Source organism: Taurulus bubalis (genome assembly GCF_910589615.1).
Source record: "Taurulus bubalis genome assembly, chromosome: 2".
NCBI lineage: Eukaryota > Metazoa > Chordata > Actinopteri > Perciformes > Cottidae > Taurulus > Taurulus bubalis.
This window is the reverse complement of record NC_136590.1, coordinates 17,709,838-17,729,537: the sequence shown is the minus strand read 5'-3', so window position 1 is coordinate 17,729,537 and position 19,700 is coordinate 17,709,838. Positions and strand designations below refer to the sequence as shown.

Here is a 19,700-nt window from a genome sequence, read left to right as displayed (position 1 = left end):
TGGCCGGTTTATGACTGACCCTCTTGCTGCCGCTGTTGCATTCTCCGCATGTGCACACACTGTGCCGTCAACGTCAACCTGAGCGGAAAAAGCAACGGCGTAGGTTCGACCAGGGGAGGGCGCAGCGGCAGGATCTCGCCCCGGAGAAGCGGAGAGAGTGACCTTTAGAAAGTCAGGGCATCGCTGTTCATAGAGATACTGCTCGGTGGCGCGGGCGCAACACATGATAGTGGCGCATAATGCAACTGAAGGGCAGGATTCACCACGCTGCCGATCACTCCGGGGATGTAAAGTTTATAGGGGACCTGGAGGGGGTTTCTCAGAGCGTGAGAAAAAGTGCAAAGGGACAATCAAAATAGATTAATTGTTGTCCCTTTAAGGATTTGTATCCATCCATATGTTCCATCCAAAATAAAAAATACACATTTGTCCTCTTACCTGTGTGAGTTGTCTAGTTTTCGTGGATATTGGCCTTCGAGATGTCTGCCTTCTCTCCAATATAATGGGACTATATGGCTTCAGAGCGCCATCAAATAACAAATTAAAAAGCCATTTGAAAAACTCAACAGCTACGTCTCTTTCCAGAATTAATTACCGGCTTATTCAAGATAACCCCCACAGACCTTGTTGTGAGCAGTTTCATGGAGGAACTATTTAATTTGAAGCATATTTCCACCACAGTTTGACAGAAACATACAGATGTGAAGAGGGGGCAGATGTTTCCCGTTTTCATGCGGGATCAGATATTACCGTCTAGAATGTTTCAGCCAATTGCAGTTAAAAGAAAAAGGAATACTTTTCCTTGCAAACCATCATAACAGTCGAGTTTTCTGTCTTTCCCATAACGTACGTACATCTATTTTAATGTCAAATGTATGACAAAAACAGCACATCATTTTGGAGCGATGCTGCACGTAAAACTATACAATATATAACCAGCAATGTTCCCTTCCATCGGATTCATTAAGCAGCATGTGTCCAGCTCCCTTTCATGTAATAGTCTGAGTGCACGTTGAACATTCAAAATGGACAGAATTGGAAGATTGGATTATTTTTTACATTTTAAACTATTTGGCCCCAGCCATTTAGCTTGCTTACAAGCTCAATGGTTGGACCTTGTAAGCAAGCTTGTAAGCAACCATTGAATTTAAAACAGCATAAAACATTCTGGTTGTTGCACGTTCGGTGTCAGAGTCGATATTCCAAATAGCGGACTCCACAGAATCCCAACGGGAACGCAACTGTTTCAGAGCATCAGGTGTTTCAGCTCAACGAGCGGCCGTGTTAACTGGTGACTTTCAGCCAAATGTGTCTGTGGTTCTGCAAACTCAAACCTCAGAGTCTACTGCATGGCATTCAACGTCCTGTACCACAGATAATGTAGTTGTATGCGCTGAGTTATAACGTTTCGCAGCGAGTTTCCCCAACAACACGGAGCTGAAAGATGTTATATAGCACCGCAGAGCGCAAGGGGAATGCCAAGTCAGGTGATAACCCTCTGTGGGTTTCTGATTACGAAAAAACAACAACATTAAAATACAAGCAATCCATTGTTAGTATAACAAAACATTGATTGGACGGTTTTAAGTCATCATGGAAGAAATAACTCCAGTGTGACAACTAATCGAACTCCATCTGCTGACCGAGTGATCAAGTCAGAAGCTGCGGAACAAAGGAGTGCAGTTTTGATTTGACAATATTTCGTTACAAATTCAAAGAACCTGACACATTAGATTAGACGTGCATTCAGGGGATGGACAAAGGGATGGAGAATGAAGACGGCAGCAAAGAAGAAGAAAGAAATTGGGGAGCCTAATAGCTTGCTCGACAACCCCGGAGCGCTCCCATAGCAACGACGCACAGCGGGCTACAGGATGGCCACAGTTGTCATAGAGACGCACAAAAAACGGCCATTCTCTGTTTGCGGGTCGCAGCTCATTGTTCGTGCCATTCTGCATGACATACATCAGCAGGCGGTGAACCGTTTTTATTTTCATTTAATAGTATGTGTTAACAACTCCTCAGGTAACGGTTAAATAGTTCATGGGAAACAAAAGATAAGCTATTGTGATGTACGAGACCTCTGCAGAGACATTCCATTCAAATCACACTCTTGTTGACCTCATATACAGTCACATGACCACACACACACACACACACACACACACACACACACACACACACACACACACACACACACACACACACACACACACACACACTTACATAAGTGCCAGGCCGAGATAGTTGGCAGTGCTGCCCCAGTACATCGGGTTCTCTGTGAGGTTGAAGGGAAAGCCTGTCACCTTCTCATCCATCAGGATGCCAAAGTAATCTCCTGGAAAAGAAAAACAGACACATGCACAGTGGGTTCATTGCTGTAACAGGTTGAGATGAGATATGTTTGACAAAAATACACCATTCCACGATTCCATTATTTCTTTTTTTCATCCCAGCGTCACCGGTTATCAGGAAACATCTGTGGAGGTGCAGCGGTTCTTAATTTGATCCAGTCGATCATGCGACACAGATGGACGGGGAATCTAAACCCGGTGGACAGAACCTTGTTACCTCATTCTTAACTCATGATTTGTGTCACGCTCGTCACACTACAATACATTTTGGACACGTTTCTGACGAAGCGGCGGCCCCTCCGCCACACAACTAACCACGTGGACGTGACCTCATGCGAAAGTTGGATTACTGCACAAGCACAAATATATCTGGACCGGCTGTCAACTTATGTGGCAGAAGTGTTTTTATCAGAAGTGTTTGCTCACTCGAATGTCTTGCTCTCATTTCAATCCATGCAGATGTCTTGAGTCCGATCCGTCCTCCGCTCTGTCTACCGGGCTGGTAGAAAGCCAAACACACTGTGGGAAAACTATGGACGATGGGGTACAATGGACTGTGTGCACTAAGGTATGTTTTCACCAGCTGCCGCTAAAACAGGAGACAAAAGGCGTTTTGAGAAAGTGTGACGCACACATTTTTTTCCTTAAAAATGTTCTCCTCGGATAAAAAGAAAAATCTGATGTGGGCCTGAAGTTACTATCTTTTGGGTCCTAATCATACACTGGCACCAAGTCCAAACCAACACAGATATACTGTATACTGATGCACAAGCAAAAGGGAAGTTCAATGCCAGTTCAGCTTCTTTTACTGGAGGTCCGTGGTAAACAATAATTGGATTTAAAAAAAACTAATGTGTGCTTTCTTGTGCAGTTGGGGGTCTAATAAAAACAATTCGGGGTGGTAACTGAACAGCTGCAGGACACTGTGACCTCTGAAGCCTGAGCACCTACTATTGCGTGCTATGTAATACGTTCCTCCAGGTATTGTGTGTACACAAACACAGAAAGACATTTTAATACTTTGCTTATGTCTCCCTCGTCCGCGCGCGTGCACACACACACACACACACACACACACACACACGACCTGCTGGCTCTGTTCTCTCTGTCAAAGGGAGGCTGCCTGTAGAATAACAATTAATAATTCTTTGATTTTATATAGCGCTTTTCTGAATACTCAAAGACACTTTACATAGGAATCATTCACCCACTGATGAGAGGAGCTACCATGCAAGGTGCCACATCAGGACTATCTATTTAGGGTAAGTGTCTTGCTCAAGGACACATCGACACAGGCTGGCGGCGCTGGGGATCAAACCGCCGATCCTCTGATTGGAGGACGACCCTGCTCACCACTGCGCCACGGTCGCCCAAATTTTCTTTATGTATGCTCATTTAAGCACCGCAGCTGGGGGAGGATAATAGAGATTATATAAACAAATGTGTTTGGTTTCGAAAAGAAAACTAGCATAACCGGCCCTCAGAACAACACGCTAACCTCATTTCTGACCTCCAAGCAACTATCGGCTACCCATTCATTCGAGGGCCCGAGCATAACACATTTGTCTTTGTGTTCCTGCGTCACTGTTGTTTCATTGTGGTTGCAAAAAAGAAAAGAAAAAGGGCAACCTGGAATTGCGGAAAAGCAGTAAAAGCACAGCGGTAGCCTAGAGGTTGGAGAAGTGGGTCTGCGATTAGTAGTGTATGATCAGAGTGGCCAATACGTGAACACCGTCTGTGTGTGATGTGATCTTGGTTTTGATCTTGGTTTCTGACCCTGTGCCGAATTGATTTGAGTCATCAGGTCAAAGTGAGGGGCTGGACATGGAGTAACTAATACAAATCTAATTACAAACACACACCCACAGGCTTTAACCTCTATCTAGTGTGTGTTGATGTTTGTGGCTGCCCATGGGAGGAGGAACTGGAAAGGAAACTAAAGATAATGTCCACATATGCAGACACATATACACACACCTTTATACACAGTAACTTAAAATAAGTTCAAAAGTCAAACTGTACATATGTAGAGCAATTTCTACCAAAATGGGAACATATCGGTAAAAAGGCATATCCTCTGCATGGGGTGCAAGACTACTCGGGCTGGGTCTCGGTAATCGATAGTACGGTATCCACCAAAATAACCCAGCCAGGATTGCATGCCTGCGCACGAAGAAGTCTGAGCCAGTAGCTAGGAGCTAACGCCGATAACAGCGCGAGCAGTGCTAACAACAGCAACAGGAAATACCCATAATACACATGGGTACGGAATGAAGTATCACTTTGAGGGTACTGGTATTGATACTGCTATCTTATTGAAAGCAGCCCAAATGACGATGCTAAATGGAACGCGGCCATCATTAATTACTATTAAATGTTATTTACATGTGTGCTCTTCCTACTTTGACATGTCAAAAATGTCTTCCAGGTAAAAGGCCCGTTCCAATCAGGCCAACCCGAGCCACCTAAAGGAACCAACGTGCTGCAATTGTACATTACACATGGACATATACATATTATGTTCTATAGACAGCTGTCAACTGATCTGGTTAAGTGCTTGATCTTGCAAAATCTTAATGTGGACAATGTGCATATACAGATATTACATTCCAGGAGTCTGAGCATCCTGACTCCTGGAATGTGTGAATAATAAAAAGAGACAGCGTCTTCTCATTTTCTATGTATCACTTTTACAGCAGTAGGCAGCAACACCTTGTCCTCTCCTCAGTCTTCCGGACCACTGTTATCTGTTACTGTGTTCACGTGTCCCTGGGAAACTGGTCCATTGACCGATACTGGCTCTGGCTTCTCCTCAGTCACTCTGTTGTCCCTTGAAGAAGAACTTTGCAAGACCTTATGTGTTATGTTGTATAAATATAATTAATGGTAGTGTTGGAATGCTGCTCGACCGCCCCGTTAATACAGGCACGTGCCTCCCTTTGTGTGCGGCGAGCTGGAGTGTAAACAGTTGTTTGATAGCAGTGGAAATGTTGTTTTGCAAAGGCGAAACGCCAACAAATAGGAATATTGTAATGTAATGTAATGTTAGAGTGTTATTCATTCATTCATATTACATCTTTTGCACTTCTGCCCATTCTCAGTTGCTCTCCCTGAGGTTTCTTCCTTTTCTTCCATTTAAAATGTATTTTGGGGGGAGTTTTTCCTTATCCAATGTGATGGTCCAAGGACAGAGGATGTTGTATGTTGTACAGATTTCAAAGCACTCTGAGACAAATTTGCGATTTGTGATATTGGGCTACATATAATTTCTCTGAAGATTCTCTCAAGTAAATCAATCCATCTTTGGATACTCTAGATGTCATTCAACAACTATTTTCACAGAGTGAATACTACTTCCAGCCTTAACATGTCAAATCAGTGGATTGTGCCTTTGATATTTGACACTATATTTGATACCCACCAAGGAAGGTTCCCGTGAATCCAAGAGCCAGGAAGCTGCCGACCACCAGCACAGTGCCCAGCACCATGAGAGCTACGCCAGCGTAGAAAACATCCGTCCTGTCCATCACCTCCCACTTGGCCTGGTTCTTCATCGCCACCGTCATACTGAGGAAAAGAAAACCAATAACAACCCCCTTTATTCATGCAGTGTCTTACTGTTCACACCCTGGTTTTGATTAGTTGTGCAAGGGGCATGGACCACAGTGAGTGGAAGACCTTTACTGTGGATCCAAGTGGGAGGGAAGAAAGAAATACAGAGGCCAAATATTGGACACTGACAATAAACATAACAAATAGAATAGGTTCTTAGAACTTGCCAACCCAGTTTATCTGGAAAATCCCTTCAAACGGCACACTTTGTTTTCTTGTCATAGTAACATTTTTACTAAAGCACTGTACACTACAAACATACTCACTGAACACTCAAGTGAAATACTGTGAGCTCTCCATGAACATCACAAACTGGGCAATTGTGAATTGTAATAAATACAAAATGTTTTCACAAAGTTCTCTTTTATTTCCTTTTTGTATTTTACACTAACTGCGACAGTAACCACAACTACAGCTTCTGTGTCAACAAACTAAGATCTAAAGGCTCTGTGATGCTGGAAATGATGAATGGCCTTGTACTTGTATCGTGCCTTTCTAGTCTTCCGGCCACTCAAAGTGCTTTATGATCATACACTGCACTGATATTTGGTCAAGAACCAAACGATTTGGACAAAATACAATTTAAAAAACGAAGGGATCACAAGTTACTACAACATGAATGTCTGAATTTAATTTCATGGAAATCAATCCAATTGCTGTCGAGACACAAAAGAACAATCAGGGGATCATTAGGGTTAATCCTCTGGGGACCCTGAGTGTTCAAATGACCAATGTCAAATTTACTGTATAACTACATCAAACAGTTGCTGAGATATGTCGGTCCGGACATACAGTAAGTGGTGGACTAAGCCACCGTAAATCGACACTGTTAGCATGGCTTAAAAATATTAAGTCAGCCATGGCGGATGCTTCATGATTATGATGACCTCTGTGTCATTGAACATGGACTGGAAGCGCAGAAGTTTGTGAGTTGTTTTTAAATCGTCAGTCATGGGCCATCAGAGTGCAAAGACACAACATCTCCATCGCTACGGGACAAACTGACTCTGCGATACCATGACATCATTGCATGGAAATACCTCGAAAGGGGGAGTAATCGATGAAGATTGATGTTAGAGGGGAGAGTCACATTTTCCCCAGGAGAATGTCACTCATTCAGTGACTCACTCATGTTGTTCACCTTTGTTTGATTTCATACCTTGGAGCCAACGTACACTGCTTCAGCTAAATAACAAACAGCAACGTAAGTCTCAATGCATTAAACTAACCTGGCTGTCAGCAAAAGCACCACTGCAGACACGATCAAGCATTTGGTTTTTATACCTGTCTCTTCCCTTCCCGACTCCCCCAATATCTCCTAATGCATCGACTGTAGGTGTGTTAGTCACACGTTAGCGATAGTGCTTTTAAATTTCCCTGATGTCACACTCAAATGTCACCTGCGCCGGCAATGATGAGCGATTTGAGGGTGGTGTGTTGGTCTTCAAGTAAGAGCATTTTCATTTTATCTTACCATGTTTGGATGAAGAGTTTCTGAAAGGGTGCTCAGTTTGTTTTTTAGTGTTGCCTGTGTATAACAGATTGTACTAACACGCTATGTTGACATGGAGAAAGAATTTGCATTAAGATGTGACAATTGATTCAAACTCTGGCACACGTACACGAAGATCTTTGTTTAGTTTGGCAATTCAGAATGGCTCTACTTAAATGTAGTGTAGTTAAAAAGAAAACAACCGTCTTAGCTTTGTTTCAACACCGCTGTGTGGTTTGAAAGAAGTGGAAACATATTGCATTAAAGCTCATGCTCTTAAAATCTACCCTAACATATTGAAATGAGGGCGAACTGCTGTCTCCATTGGTGATCGGGTATTTTTGAACTGGTATGCAAACTAGCCATGCCAAAGGTAGAAGACAGGTATATAATACTGAGGTAAAGTTAATGCCACTATAATTTACTGTTTTAACAGTTTGTTAAGTCCCTTCATCTATACTGTCTGTTACAGTCTCTAACATACACTGAAATAACATAAAATGTATCAAATGTTGGAAAATAGGGAAGAATGCCGATCACCATGTCCGTGAGCTCTTAAATTGCTGATTTTGTGCAACTAATGCCTTCAACCAAACAATATTTCAAGCAACTTGATCATAAATCTCAGTCCGAGCTGTATTTAGTGAGGTACTCCCCCCACACACACATTGTGACATCCCAAAAAAATCAAACTCGTTACGTACTATGGGAAGTTCTTAGTTTTGGATCATGCCAATAAGTGAGGTTCCATGACGTCAACACTGTCAGCAACCTACGTGTGCACTATCTCCAGACCTTGAGTGTATCATATAATATTAACTCCCACCCCAGTGGCGAGCGGCGTCCCACCGCCTGCCCCAGACTTGCTGCACGCGGCAGTCTGACTAATTGAGACCAAAGATTCCACTTATTTGCCGAAAGTTTTTTTTCACAATTTCGTACATTTCTGAATAAGAAGTAAAACTTCAGATAAAATATACTTGAGCAGCTGGGGAGAGCTTTGTTGAGAGAATCAGTTTTTGAAAACCATGTTTTGATATTTTGTTCCTTTCATCCTTTTGGATAATAATTGAAGTCCTGAATATGTTGACAAAGTAGAGCTTTAGGACCAGTGTTGCTAGTTATTGCCTAATTATGTTGGACCGTCTACGCTCTTCATTTTGCAATTCTTGCAAATTTAGGTAAGGCTGCTGTGCCCTACAGTGTCTAAACATGTGTTGGCATTGACATACTCTATTTCCTGCAGACCAAACCAAAATGTCTCCCAATGTAAAACTAGGACTGAGGTTAAGAGGAGAAAACTGGGTTATGAGGTCCCCTGTGCTGCAAGTCTTATGGTGCGGCTTGTTGTTCGGCCACGTCTATACACAAAGGCGTTCTGTTAAGTGGCCTGGCGAGGTATACTGCTGCGATTTAGATTGGAAAAGAAACGGGAAAGGAGGTCTGTGGGACACAGACGTAGGAAGGAGGTCAGTGGGTGTGGCTGTCCGCTGGACGCACTGTTACAACTGAAGACGTCATCGAACGTCAAGGAAACCTTTCTTTCGGAAACCAGAGCAGAGCTTAGAAAAGCACGGCTGATGATGTCACATAACCACACCTCGGGTCAGTTGATCTGATGTTGTTCCTATCATTTCAGCTTCAAATCCTCATTTGCACGTTGAGTATAACATTGGGATTTCCAAACCCCATCGCTTCATGTGCCATATGCTCGCATTAATTCCTGCATATGCCTGGTGAAGTCTGGTTAGATGTTAATGTTACAAACCGGACCAAAACTTGAATGTGTCATGACCTCTTAGATCCACTGATCTAATGCTCTTCTGTTAATTGGCCGAAACACGTAAAATGGCGCTTTAAGGGCAGACAATACAACTACAGTCGCCAGGTTCTGGTAATCATCGGCAGGACAAGGAAACACAACACTCTGGACACTGCACAAGCAGAAACACTCAAGGAGCTCGGATTACTACGTTGGCCTACGACCACACCGGACTGGATTGCCACTCCTCCCCCGGAAAGGAGGCGTCGCAAGTGGTGTGAGAGGAAGCAGAAGAGGGGTAAGCGTCCGACTCCACTGTGAAACTGGAGCAGCTAACATGATATATATGTATATGTATATATATATATATATATATATATATATATATATATATATATATATATATATATACATACATATGTATATATGTGTTTTGCTTGCACACCCGGGAGTAGACGTCTACCTTTCTTTTGCATTTCATAAAATAATTACTTTATGGCTAAATCCCAATTCTCCTATCTCATTAATAGCAAGAATGTCACACAGTTAATAAAAGAACAAAAAACAAGACTTGTAGACCTTGGAGCTTTCCCTGAATGTCTCATTTATATTAAACATAATCGGCGTAGAGTATCACTGTTGTGTGCTTAGCGGATAACAATACACTCTCTGTATCCCCGCACGTCTGTCAAGCAGCCTATAAATCTAGTGTAGCTATAAAAAGAAAGGGCTGTCAGTCAGCTAATCAGCACGCCAGTGAATCAGTCAATGTATAAGTAAGTCAATTAGGTAGACAATTAGGCAGCACAACAATGGAGCTGGGGGGACAATTAGTCTGCTGGTCAATCAGTCTGTTCGTTTGTTGGGATTGGAAACAGTAATCATGCTTTTCCAGAGAAGCGCTGTAGTTGTGCGGTTTTGAGAAACTACGTGTTTCCAATGCGACTTCATGGCAGAAGACGATAAGCATCAAATAAGGAGAACGCTCTCTGCCCGGACCACACTCACAAGTTACATAACGCACCAGTTCAGCCATAGCCCAACCTGCTGGCCATCGAGCAGCACTGGAGCAGTTTGGGATTAGGGGTCTTGTGTCAAGTGGGCACGTCATCGGTACATATATTCACTGTGCCCGTGGGTCCAGGGGGCCCGCATCTCTGACCTCAGCGCCGCTACTGCCCACAGCTTCGACCTCGACATTTTCAGACTTGCACTTTCGGCTTTCGAGGAAGCAGACGTCAGTCGAACGCAGTTGTTCATCTTTCTTGCGGATGATTCAACTGAGAAGGTTTTATTCCCGTACTGGTTACGTAACGCTGGCTCTGGAAAATGAATGGTGTCGGCGAAGGAAGGGTAAATATGTAACCTGTTGTACGAAGAGCTGCAGAATAAAAGGCTATTACTGCCGTTTGTGCAACCCCGCAGGTTATGGAGGTAAACAACATATTTTACCTTGCCACGTTGTCCTGTGGAAGAAACCTTTGCACCATGACAGCAACAGCTGGAAGCTGGAATGCTTAAAAGCTGTTGCGTGTGGTGAGCAGCTGTTTTTATGTTGATACATAGAGGGTGTTTGGAAGCTAAACATGGAGAAACTTAGGACCATGGGGAATGTAGTTATAACCACGTCACGTAAGAAACTCCGCCCGCTGCGCCCTCAGCGGTGAAAAATAAATCATGCTGCCTGCCGAAGAGCGACAACAGTTGTTACGGCCAAATGAAAAACGGTATATGAAAAATTCATACCGTATGGAAATTTGAAACCGGTATATCGCAGAGCCTTATGTGCGTGTGTGTTGATAGGCACAAGAGAAAAACGGGAGAGTCAAATTATCGCTTCAAAGCAGCTTGTTCCAAAAGTGTTGTTGCCCAGCAACAGACATATCAGAGCGGAAACAAAATCTGAAAAAAGGTTCTGACACCGGCATGCTGTCCTATGCATGGTTTTGTAGAGGGTGCTCTGCCATCATTTTGGTCCACAGTGGGAGTTGTGGGAGTGTTTACTTCCACTGGGTGCTCTGTGAAGGCAGGCGTGGGGTGACACCGGCACATCCAGATTAGGATGGGAGGAAGGAAGATAAGAGCAGCAGTGGGAGAGAAGAAAAAAGGACACAAAAGCAGAGCAGGAAGATGGAGAAGAAGAAGGGTGACAGAGAGAAACAGGCTGGAAGTGAAAAAGATGGACTCCTACATGCTAAGAGCTGAGCAGACAGGTTGGTCAGAGCCGCTCAGCTGAGTTCAGTGTTTAGCATCACCACGAAAGTAGAAACTGTCATTCAGAGGAAAGTAATATAAGACGGGCCTTCATTCTGTAGTTTACATTGTGAGTCAGGCGGTCGGGGTGGCTTTAAAAACTGCTCTACATCATTTACTGTAGTTACAACAAAGTGAAAGTAAGAGTGTTACAGTGCAGACGGTGATTCTAGAGGAATAAAACCAGTCACATTCTGGAGCTGTTCACTGACTGGAGGAGAGATCGAGATAATTTGAGTCTTTTAAACTAAGAAGAGCAGCAAGAGTGAGTGAACCGTCTGACAGCAGCAACATGTGTTTGTGACACAACAAGATTTTATGAGCACGCTTCTGTATGTCACCGCCCCCAGTGTGAAGGGCCGCTAGAAATACTTTGCATATGTATTTAGACATGTAGGTTGATCAAAAGCACTTTTGATCAAATTTGAATTGATCAAAGGTGAGGTGATCTGGATGGAAACGAGGAGGGTAAAAATGACAGGAGTTGAGTGAAATAAGCAGAAAACTCACCTGTGACTGCGGTACACGTTGAGCAGAATGATGACGAAGCCCAGGCAGTAACAGGCCAGGTAGGGGCTACCAAAGAGCCTGGAGAGGGTCCGTGTACGATGCTCCCATCTCGCCACCTGACAAATGACAGAGAGACAGAGAGCAGAGGTCACGGGATGATGGCGTAATCATTAAAAATCCCATCAATTAGTTGCGGGTGGGGGGGGGGGGGGGGGGGGGGGGGTGTGTTAGTCTCCTTAATTTGCAGAGCAGAATTTGCACTCCTTAATTTGCACGGCGGAAAGGTCGTCAGGGCCTGCTAAGCCTTCTCTGCTGGCCTAAACAGAATCACAAAGTTTAAATTTAAATGTTTTATTATTATGTTTTTTGTTTATAATTAAAAGTTATAGCTATTTTATAATTTGTTTCACAAACACACTACATTATAATTATTTTTCCCTATTAGCTTATTTTCTCATTGCACAGCTCCTGTGTTCTGTGTTCCAGCATTAGGCTGAAGGCTGTAGGCAGAGCAACAGAGCGCATGCGGGGCTGCTTGTTAAGAGTCTGCTCACAATCACATTTCACCTTGGAATCGAGAGCCGGTTAAACTATATGTTTGTGGTTTTATAGCTGTGATTATCCGAGATGTCATTTTACAGTGTCATGTATCAAAATGGTGTCATGTGAAATGGCTTCTACTGCATGCAAACAACTGCATGGTTTTCCCCAAAACTGCACGCGATTATCAGGCATCGGACATCGGACTTGTGGGTTCCAACAGAACCAATTTTCATTCACATATCTTGAGATCAAGGCTTGGAGCGATATTTATATAGCATTAAATGGTTGGTGGTACAAATGAATTCATTAGGTTTTCTAGTTTTATTTGTTGGTATATGGAGGCTTAAATCAAAATAAAGTTGATTTTCAGTGTTCTGAGTGTATTTTTAAGACAATAAAAAAAAAACAGGGACCTATACAGTAGCTCATTGCTGAGGAAATGATCTGCTTATATTGTTCTGATTTGTGTACTTCCCAAAGACGGCTGGTACATAAGGGATAACCATGCAGCTGTATTCTCTTGCTCATAATTTACATATGTTGACAGTACATCTCTCCAAGCTGCACTTCACACTTCAAATATAAACCATTCTTATCGTTTATGCAACCTAACAAGAGAGTATTGAGTATTACAGTGGCGGGCCGTGGATTTGGCAACTACGCCTGCTGCCTGTTTAGTTTGTTGTGCGTCCTGACTGACACACCTGACCAGCCCAACCCCTTAAAACCGCACCATAGACAACACAACGCCACTGCAGATGAAAAAACACAAAAAGCAGGAAACTTACCAGATGCTGTTCATTAAAGACAAAGTCCATTTGCTCTCCTTAAAAAAAAGTTCAGCGACGCGGTTGTACAGTCAATCGGTGCACTTCATGTAGTGCATTTGTGAAAAACAATTAAACTATAAAATAGCTATAACTTTTCATTATAAAAAAAATATATGTAAATTTAAACTTTGTGATTCTGTTTAGGCCAGCAGAGAAGGCTTAACAGGCCCTGACGGCCCACCACTGGAGTATTAGTCACAAAGCAGCCTGTGGCAATGACAGGAGGTCAGGCTCAGTGCTCAAGTGCAATAAAAGGTAGTCGATGAAGCGTTAAACCTGAGTGTACTTAGTGGTACAGAACTACATCTTCAAGTGTCATTTTCCATGTTCCACTTGATGTATCTTTCATCCCCATTTCCTCTCTGTCTCCAGGCCTTACAAATACAAATGCATATTTATGTTGTAGCTGGGGATGTTAAAAAATGAACCATCTACTAAAGAATTTAAACTATATTGCTTCAGTGAAAGAGTTAATAAAAATGTGTATATATTACTTTTAAAAGGCGGAGAAACTCGGCGGAGCGACTTGTCACAATCAATACAGCCCCACAGTTGTTCCTTCTGTACCTCTTGTTCCCCGTGTTCAAGTAGTCGTATGAACCCCAAATTAGTGTTAAAACTTGTGTTATTTTATATAATTTTTTTTCAGATTATGTTTTTCAAAAAAAAAAAATATTTTCAAAAAACACACTTTTATAACATATTTTGATAATAACTATGAACATCCAGCATGATATTAGCAAGATTTACCAAAAATCCCTCCTCGAGCAGTCCCCGAGTTTTTCCAACTCCATGGTTCAGGGCTTTAACAACATCCCACATACTAATTTCACACCTTTTTGGAAAGATTAGGAAAATTACTGCAAAACAAAGCTTTGGCATATTGGGAAGGCGTTTCAGTAAAAAAAATGCATGCTGGTACTTGAAATGTGCGGGAGCTTCTGCTTGTGCTCTATGACCCGGATGCAGAAACACCTGCCGGTCAGGGAAGCCTCAGCCCTAAAAAAAATCTGCCGCCGAAAGTAAAAAGAAACTGCGGCCATTTTATGACTTTTCAGGTACAAATAGGGGGTTTGTAAGGTATATATTTTCAAGTTCACAAAGTTATGCAAGTACTTAAACTTAACAGTTACTTTAATTTTTTTTTTAAACATAGGTTAATCTTCTCTGTGAGAAGATTCTCATAGAGGTTACAGTAGTATTGTAACAATTTAAATGAAGTTAATAAACGTTGTAGTTGCAGAGATAACTAAGTTTAAGTTTGTGTGTGCGTGTGCGCGTGTGTGTGTGTGTGTGTGCACACAATGCATTAACAGCCTTAAAGTTACTGTTGACTTCATACTCATCATCAGACAATTTCTCAACATTACACTCACTAATGTTGAAACAGGTTTGCTGAAACCCCGACAGATAATGCCAGGCAGGCCCACAGCGGACAACCTCGGAGCCTCACCAATTGATGCGGTGGAGACTTACTGAGAAAGTGGTTTTCTCAGACTCCTTGTGTCCAAAGTATCCAAGTACGGGAAGGTATGCTACGTCTTACATACTTATGTGGATAGTCTTTGAAAAGTTCTATAAGGTGACATGAGTTAACCAAGGAAAAGTCATTTTCCTTGTTTAAAAACCACAAAGGGCAGGTTGTCTTATGTAAAAGAGAGACAGAGAGTGTTTGCCAACTCCGTGTGAGTGTCTGTCTCCTATTATTGATTGATAACAAACACAATAATCTTCAAATCCATCAGTGTGATACAATAATTAAATATCAAAAGGAAGAGGAGATACATAATGCTACCATTCAAGTGCCCTTAACCAAACTTCTGCTCAGGTTCCAACTGAAGATAAAAGACTCTGTGTTGAAGTATAACTTAAAAAAGGGGGAGTTAGAAAGAGATACCACGAGCAATGTATTACACATGCTGTGACCGATGACAATGACATTTTCCTTTTCCAACAAAGAAGTGGCTCAGCTGTAGGTCCATGTGATTTAAGTATTGTGGAATTAAACGCCTCTCACCTCCGCACACACCCAACCACCCAAGATCTATGCGAACAGCCCAAAGTAAGGCCTACTGAGGACAACAGAGATACTGATGGAGTGATTACAGCATAAAAAGGGAACGAGAAGAAGAAAACGCAGAGTGACAAATGCACTGGCAAACACATATACTGTGTGAAAACATTTCAGTTTTTATTTGAATGCAGCTGAACCTGACCAAAAATGGCTGTTTTGTAATTAAGGAGACACCATAATCAGAGCTGACTCAAATAGCTGGGTTGGTATAATGTCAATGGGTGTTCAATTAAATTCTATGTTACATTTTCAAAGTTTAAGCCCTGTTTTAGCTTTGACCAATACATTGCTGCATTAAAAGGGTTTATAATTTAACTGTAGTTCTAGTAAACTTTGAAGATATTTAACCAAGTTGCTGGTCTACAATTTTTTTTCAGAATAAATAAATATTGAGTAACTGTATATCTATTTGATACATTTTGTTTTAGAAAGTCAGGAAAGCAATGTTAGCAATACATCCAGACTGATGTTGTCTTACACATAAAAGTCCTAGTCATTTCCACACAGTGAGGCCTAGACCTTAACTAAACCCTGGTATCAGATCGATACTCAGTATAGGCCAAGACCCAAAATCCAGGTTAAGAATATAGAAAGAGCCAGATTGGTGCATCCCTACATTAATCTAAAACGGCTGCTGTCAAAGGGCTCACTTTTTATTATGTGGGAAACATTACAATCCCCCTCCACCAACCACATTAGCAAGTAATTTGTGCCACTGCGTTCGAGACTTAAGCAGCAATGGGACTGCAAGCTCCTGTAAATCTGGATGTTTCATGAGTAACTAAAAATACTCAGGTGCAGACAGACTGCTGATGCTGTTATCAAATCATAAGTGAAGCCATGGGAATAACAGAATGCAGGGATGAGGAGGAGAGTATTCTGAGTGGCGCCAGCTTGGCAGATCTAGCAGCTCTCAAAGACAAATTCAATCAAGGATTAGGTAACAGGCTCCTACTGTGTACCCATCAGCTTCAATAAGTCTGAGATACAGACACTCGAATGGGCTTGAATGCAGGACATTAGGAAGACATGTGGGGGAGGGGACTTCTGAGCGACAAAAACAGGAACGTAAAGCTAAAAATATCCCAGATGCTTCCATTAATTGTCTAGACTGTGAAGACCCGCCAAAGTATATTTTGTTTTTCTGCCACAGTTTCACAATGAACCAAAAATATTTCCCACTTCCTGATCGGTGGGCTGGCCCTCCACGTGCACATTTCCATAGCAGTGATGCGCACACTGCAAGAATACTCCGATAAGTAAAGTCCTGCATTAAAAATGTTACAAGTATGAGTAACAAAATATCTTCAAAGTACCAAAAGTAAAAGTATACTCATTATGCAGAATTGCCGATTTCAAATAATATATTTACGGTAATCATCGGATAATGATTATTATAATGCCGGGATGGCAGTTTGGCTTAAGTCATTTTACCCCGGCAGATCATCCATCGAATCCAGTGTTTTAATCATTGGTCTTTCTCGACTGTCTGTAGTGGGACCACGTCATTGCATAGATGAATTCTTATTGACTTCATAATGTCGCTCCACCACGTGCTTTTCTTGTCATATATCGTGCCTCGAGCAACTGCCTATTCAAGCTATGTGTAATAACCCTTTGGCTTCACTGTTTCACTGGCGCTACTGACGGCCTCCAATCCAACGACCTTAATCACACTCTTTGTCTTCCAATATGCTTTGTGCTGAGTAGTGCACTGGACGCTGCTAGTGGCAACAACAGCTGGTAAAGGTGGAGCTAATTTTAACTACTTTATATACTTATTAGGCTATATACAATTTAATAATACATTATTGTTAATTAGTTGATTTACATTTTATATTGCAAAGTATCCAAACTAGTAATTAATATTGTAAAATAAGTGTTAAAAAAGTGTACATATATAATATATCCCTATGAAAAGTTACATTTAATAGACATACTCAAGTAAAGTACAAGCACCCGCAATTTGTACTTCAGCACAGTATTCTCTGTACGTCTAAATGTACTAAGCATCACATTTTTTTACGAGAGCATGACGTTCTTCAACGATCTAGTCTCAAAGTAAATCAGATTGATGAATTTAACTTTCAAATGTTTTTAGATCATGCCCCCGAGATGGTTTGAGATCCACACCACATTGTCTCATAAGAGCCTGTGGGAACCACTGCACCCTCAACCGCACCTCATCACACCCGTATCCACACGTCGAGAATACACTCACTGACAACCGAAATTGGCATAATTAAAACACACACACACACACACACACACACACACACACACACACACACACACACACACACACACACACACGAGCATTAAAGCAGGGATGGATGTTGTCAAGGAGTAACGAGGAGAGGGGAGAACAAGAACATAGACGGATCGCATCCACATCAGCGACACCCTGATTAAATCCTCTTCAATTTAGAAAACACTGATTAAACATTTACATATTTTTGGATTAATGGAGATTTTGTCAACGACAAATACTGGGAGCACATGTTCTTCCAAATAAACAAACATGGATCAAATGCAGGGGACAGGACACATTAATCTATTTAGCAGTGTGGCTCTAGGGATGGTAATGTTTTTTGTCAGCCCATTTGTCCACCGCTTTAGTCCAGACTGAAACCAATATTGGATGGATAACCATGACACTTTGTAACACACCCAGCAGGTAAAAGTTTTGACACCTCTTGTCCAAATAATGCCCATTTTGCCCCCATCATGCTAAAATGTTCAGTTGTATACAATAAATAAAGTTTTAGGGGTTACACTGAAAACAAATCATGCTCCACTAAATTCATGCTTCTCAGAAGATGAACCCTAATCGTTGTGGACACTTCATGAGCTTTCCATGAATTACTCATTATCTAACAGTCAGATGTCCAGAAAATCTGCTGGTCAGGCACATTATTCTAAAAGTATACCCCTTTGGTCCTTGACCACATGACTTTTCATCTATTGCTACTATCAGGTTGACTTTTCATCCACAGCATTGTAAGAGATCAGTCAGATGCATTGCTCATGGAAGAAAGAGTTTACTCTGAGTAGTTTTACTGGTTTGGTAATATACAATAAGTATGTCATCTTGCAATAACCATCATTTAATTCTGCCCTTAAAACATCCCTTTCATGTGAGTTAAAGTCTTGTGAAATTATGATCTCTATTGTGACTGCGTACATTCCGCCTCCAGGCAGAGGCAAAAGTCAAACCTATTGTATCACCCCGATTATGTCATTAACGATGATTCAGCTGAAATACTTTCAGGCTGCGAAATTGCAAGACGAATACATGCAAATGTAAAGATGATGGCCACACAGGTTCTCCATGTAGCAATTTTATGATAGAAAATCAAAATGAAAAATTAAATATTAAAATATATGAAAATAAATCAGGGTTGGAAATGCACTCTATAGCAACCATAAGGATTTGGTCACAGACTGTGGCTTGTTTGTTATGTATGTATGTTTATAACCATTGACAGAATACCTGGATGAACCTATGGGGATACCTGGATGTCAATATACATAATCGTATTTACCCAACATATGATAAGGTCCCCTGTTTATTTTCTACTATGTCAACTAAAAGTATGCACAGGAAAGTCAGCTACAAACGTAGGGTGGTCAATGACGGTGTCAGACAATATACTGTATGGGGCAGTAAAGAGCGAGGGACACATTTGTTTTTGTGTTGCTTTTAGTTGTCCTCTTGTAAATTAAAGAACATGTTCCTCCCAAAACTTCTGTCTACCTGAAATAACCTTCCCTTTAAAAAATTTTGTATCTGCGGTGCTGAAGATTAAAAGGCACGAACAGCTGCCAAAACTTGTGTCATTCAACTTAAACTTGTAAATCAAACAATAAATCTGAGTCCTTAAGTATGAAAGTGTTTAACGAGCAACAGATCGTTTACTGCGGCCCGATCTGAGGAAAAATAATTGTGTGTGACTAACACAAAAACATCAGCCTACAACGAGTGAGTACATTTGAGGTCAGATCACCCTTGCAATTAGTGTGATTGAGTCCAATGAATTAAAACATTAAATGTTTGATGAATGATATGCAATTAATCTTTCGTTCCTCACTGAATACATGAATATCTATCTGAATGTCTCTGACCTGACTGAACCAAATACATATGCACAATAAAGTATTTGATTATTGGCAAAGACAAGCTACTGTTATCTTTAGGTAATCTTCAGTATCACTCATCAGTCATTTAAGGTCAAGCGGCATTAAAGGATACGTGTTATGCTCGTCTTCA

At 41.6% G+C, this 19,700-nt stretch overlaps 1 protein-coding gene across 1 annotated transcript in view; it reads right to left on the bottom strand.

Annotated features, from left to right (window-relative positions):
• pemt (phosphatidylethanolamine N-methyltransferase) overlaps positions 1-19,700 on the bottom strand; it is a gene marked incomplete at both ends in the record, with an annotated part of 38,715 nt that overhangs the window by 7,071 nt on the left and 11,944 nt on the right. The window contains 3 exons of the mRNA XM_079237770.1: positions 2,227-2,338; positions 5,776-5,921; positions 11,984-12,099. Of these exons, the coding sequence (XP_079093896.1) occupies positions 2,227-2,338; positions 5,776-5,921; positions 11,984-12,099 (374 nt within the window). The remainder of the gene's footprint in view (positions 1-2,226; positions 2,339-5,775; positions 5,922-11,983; positions 12,100-19,700) is intronic.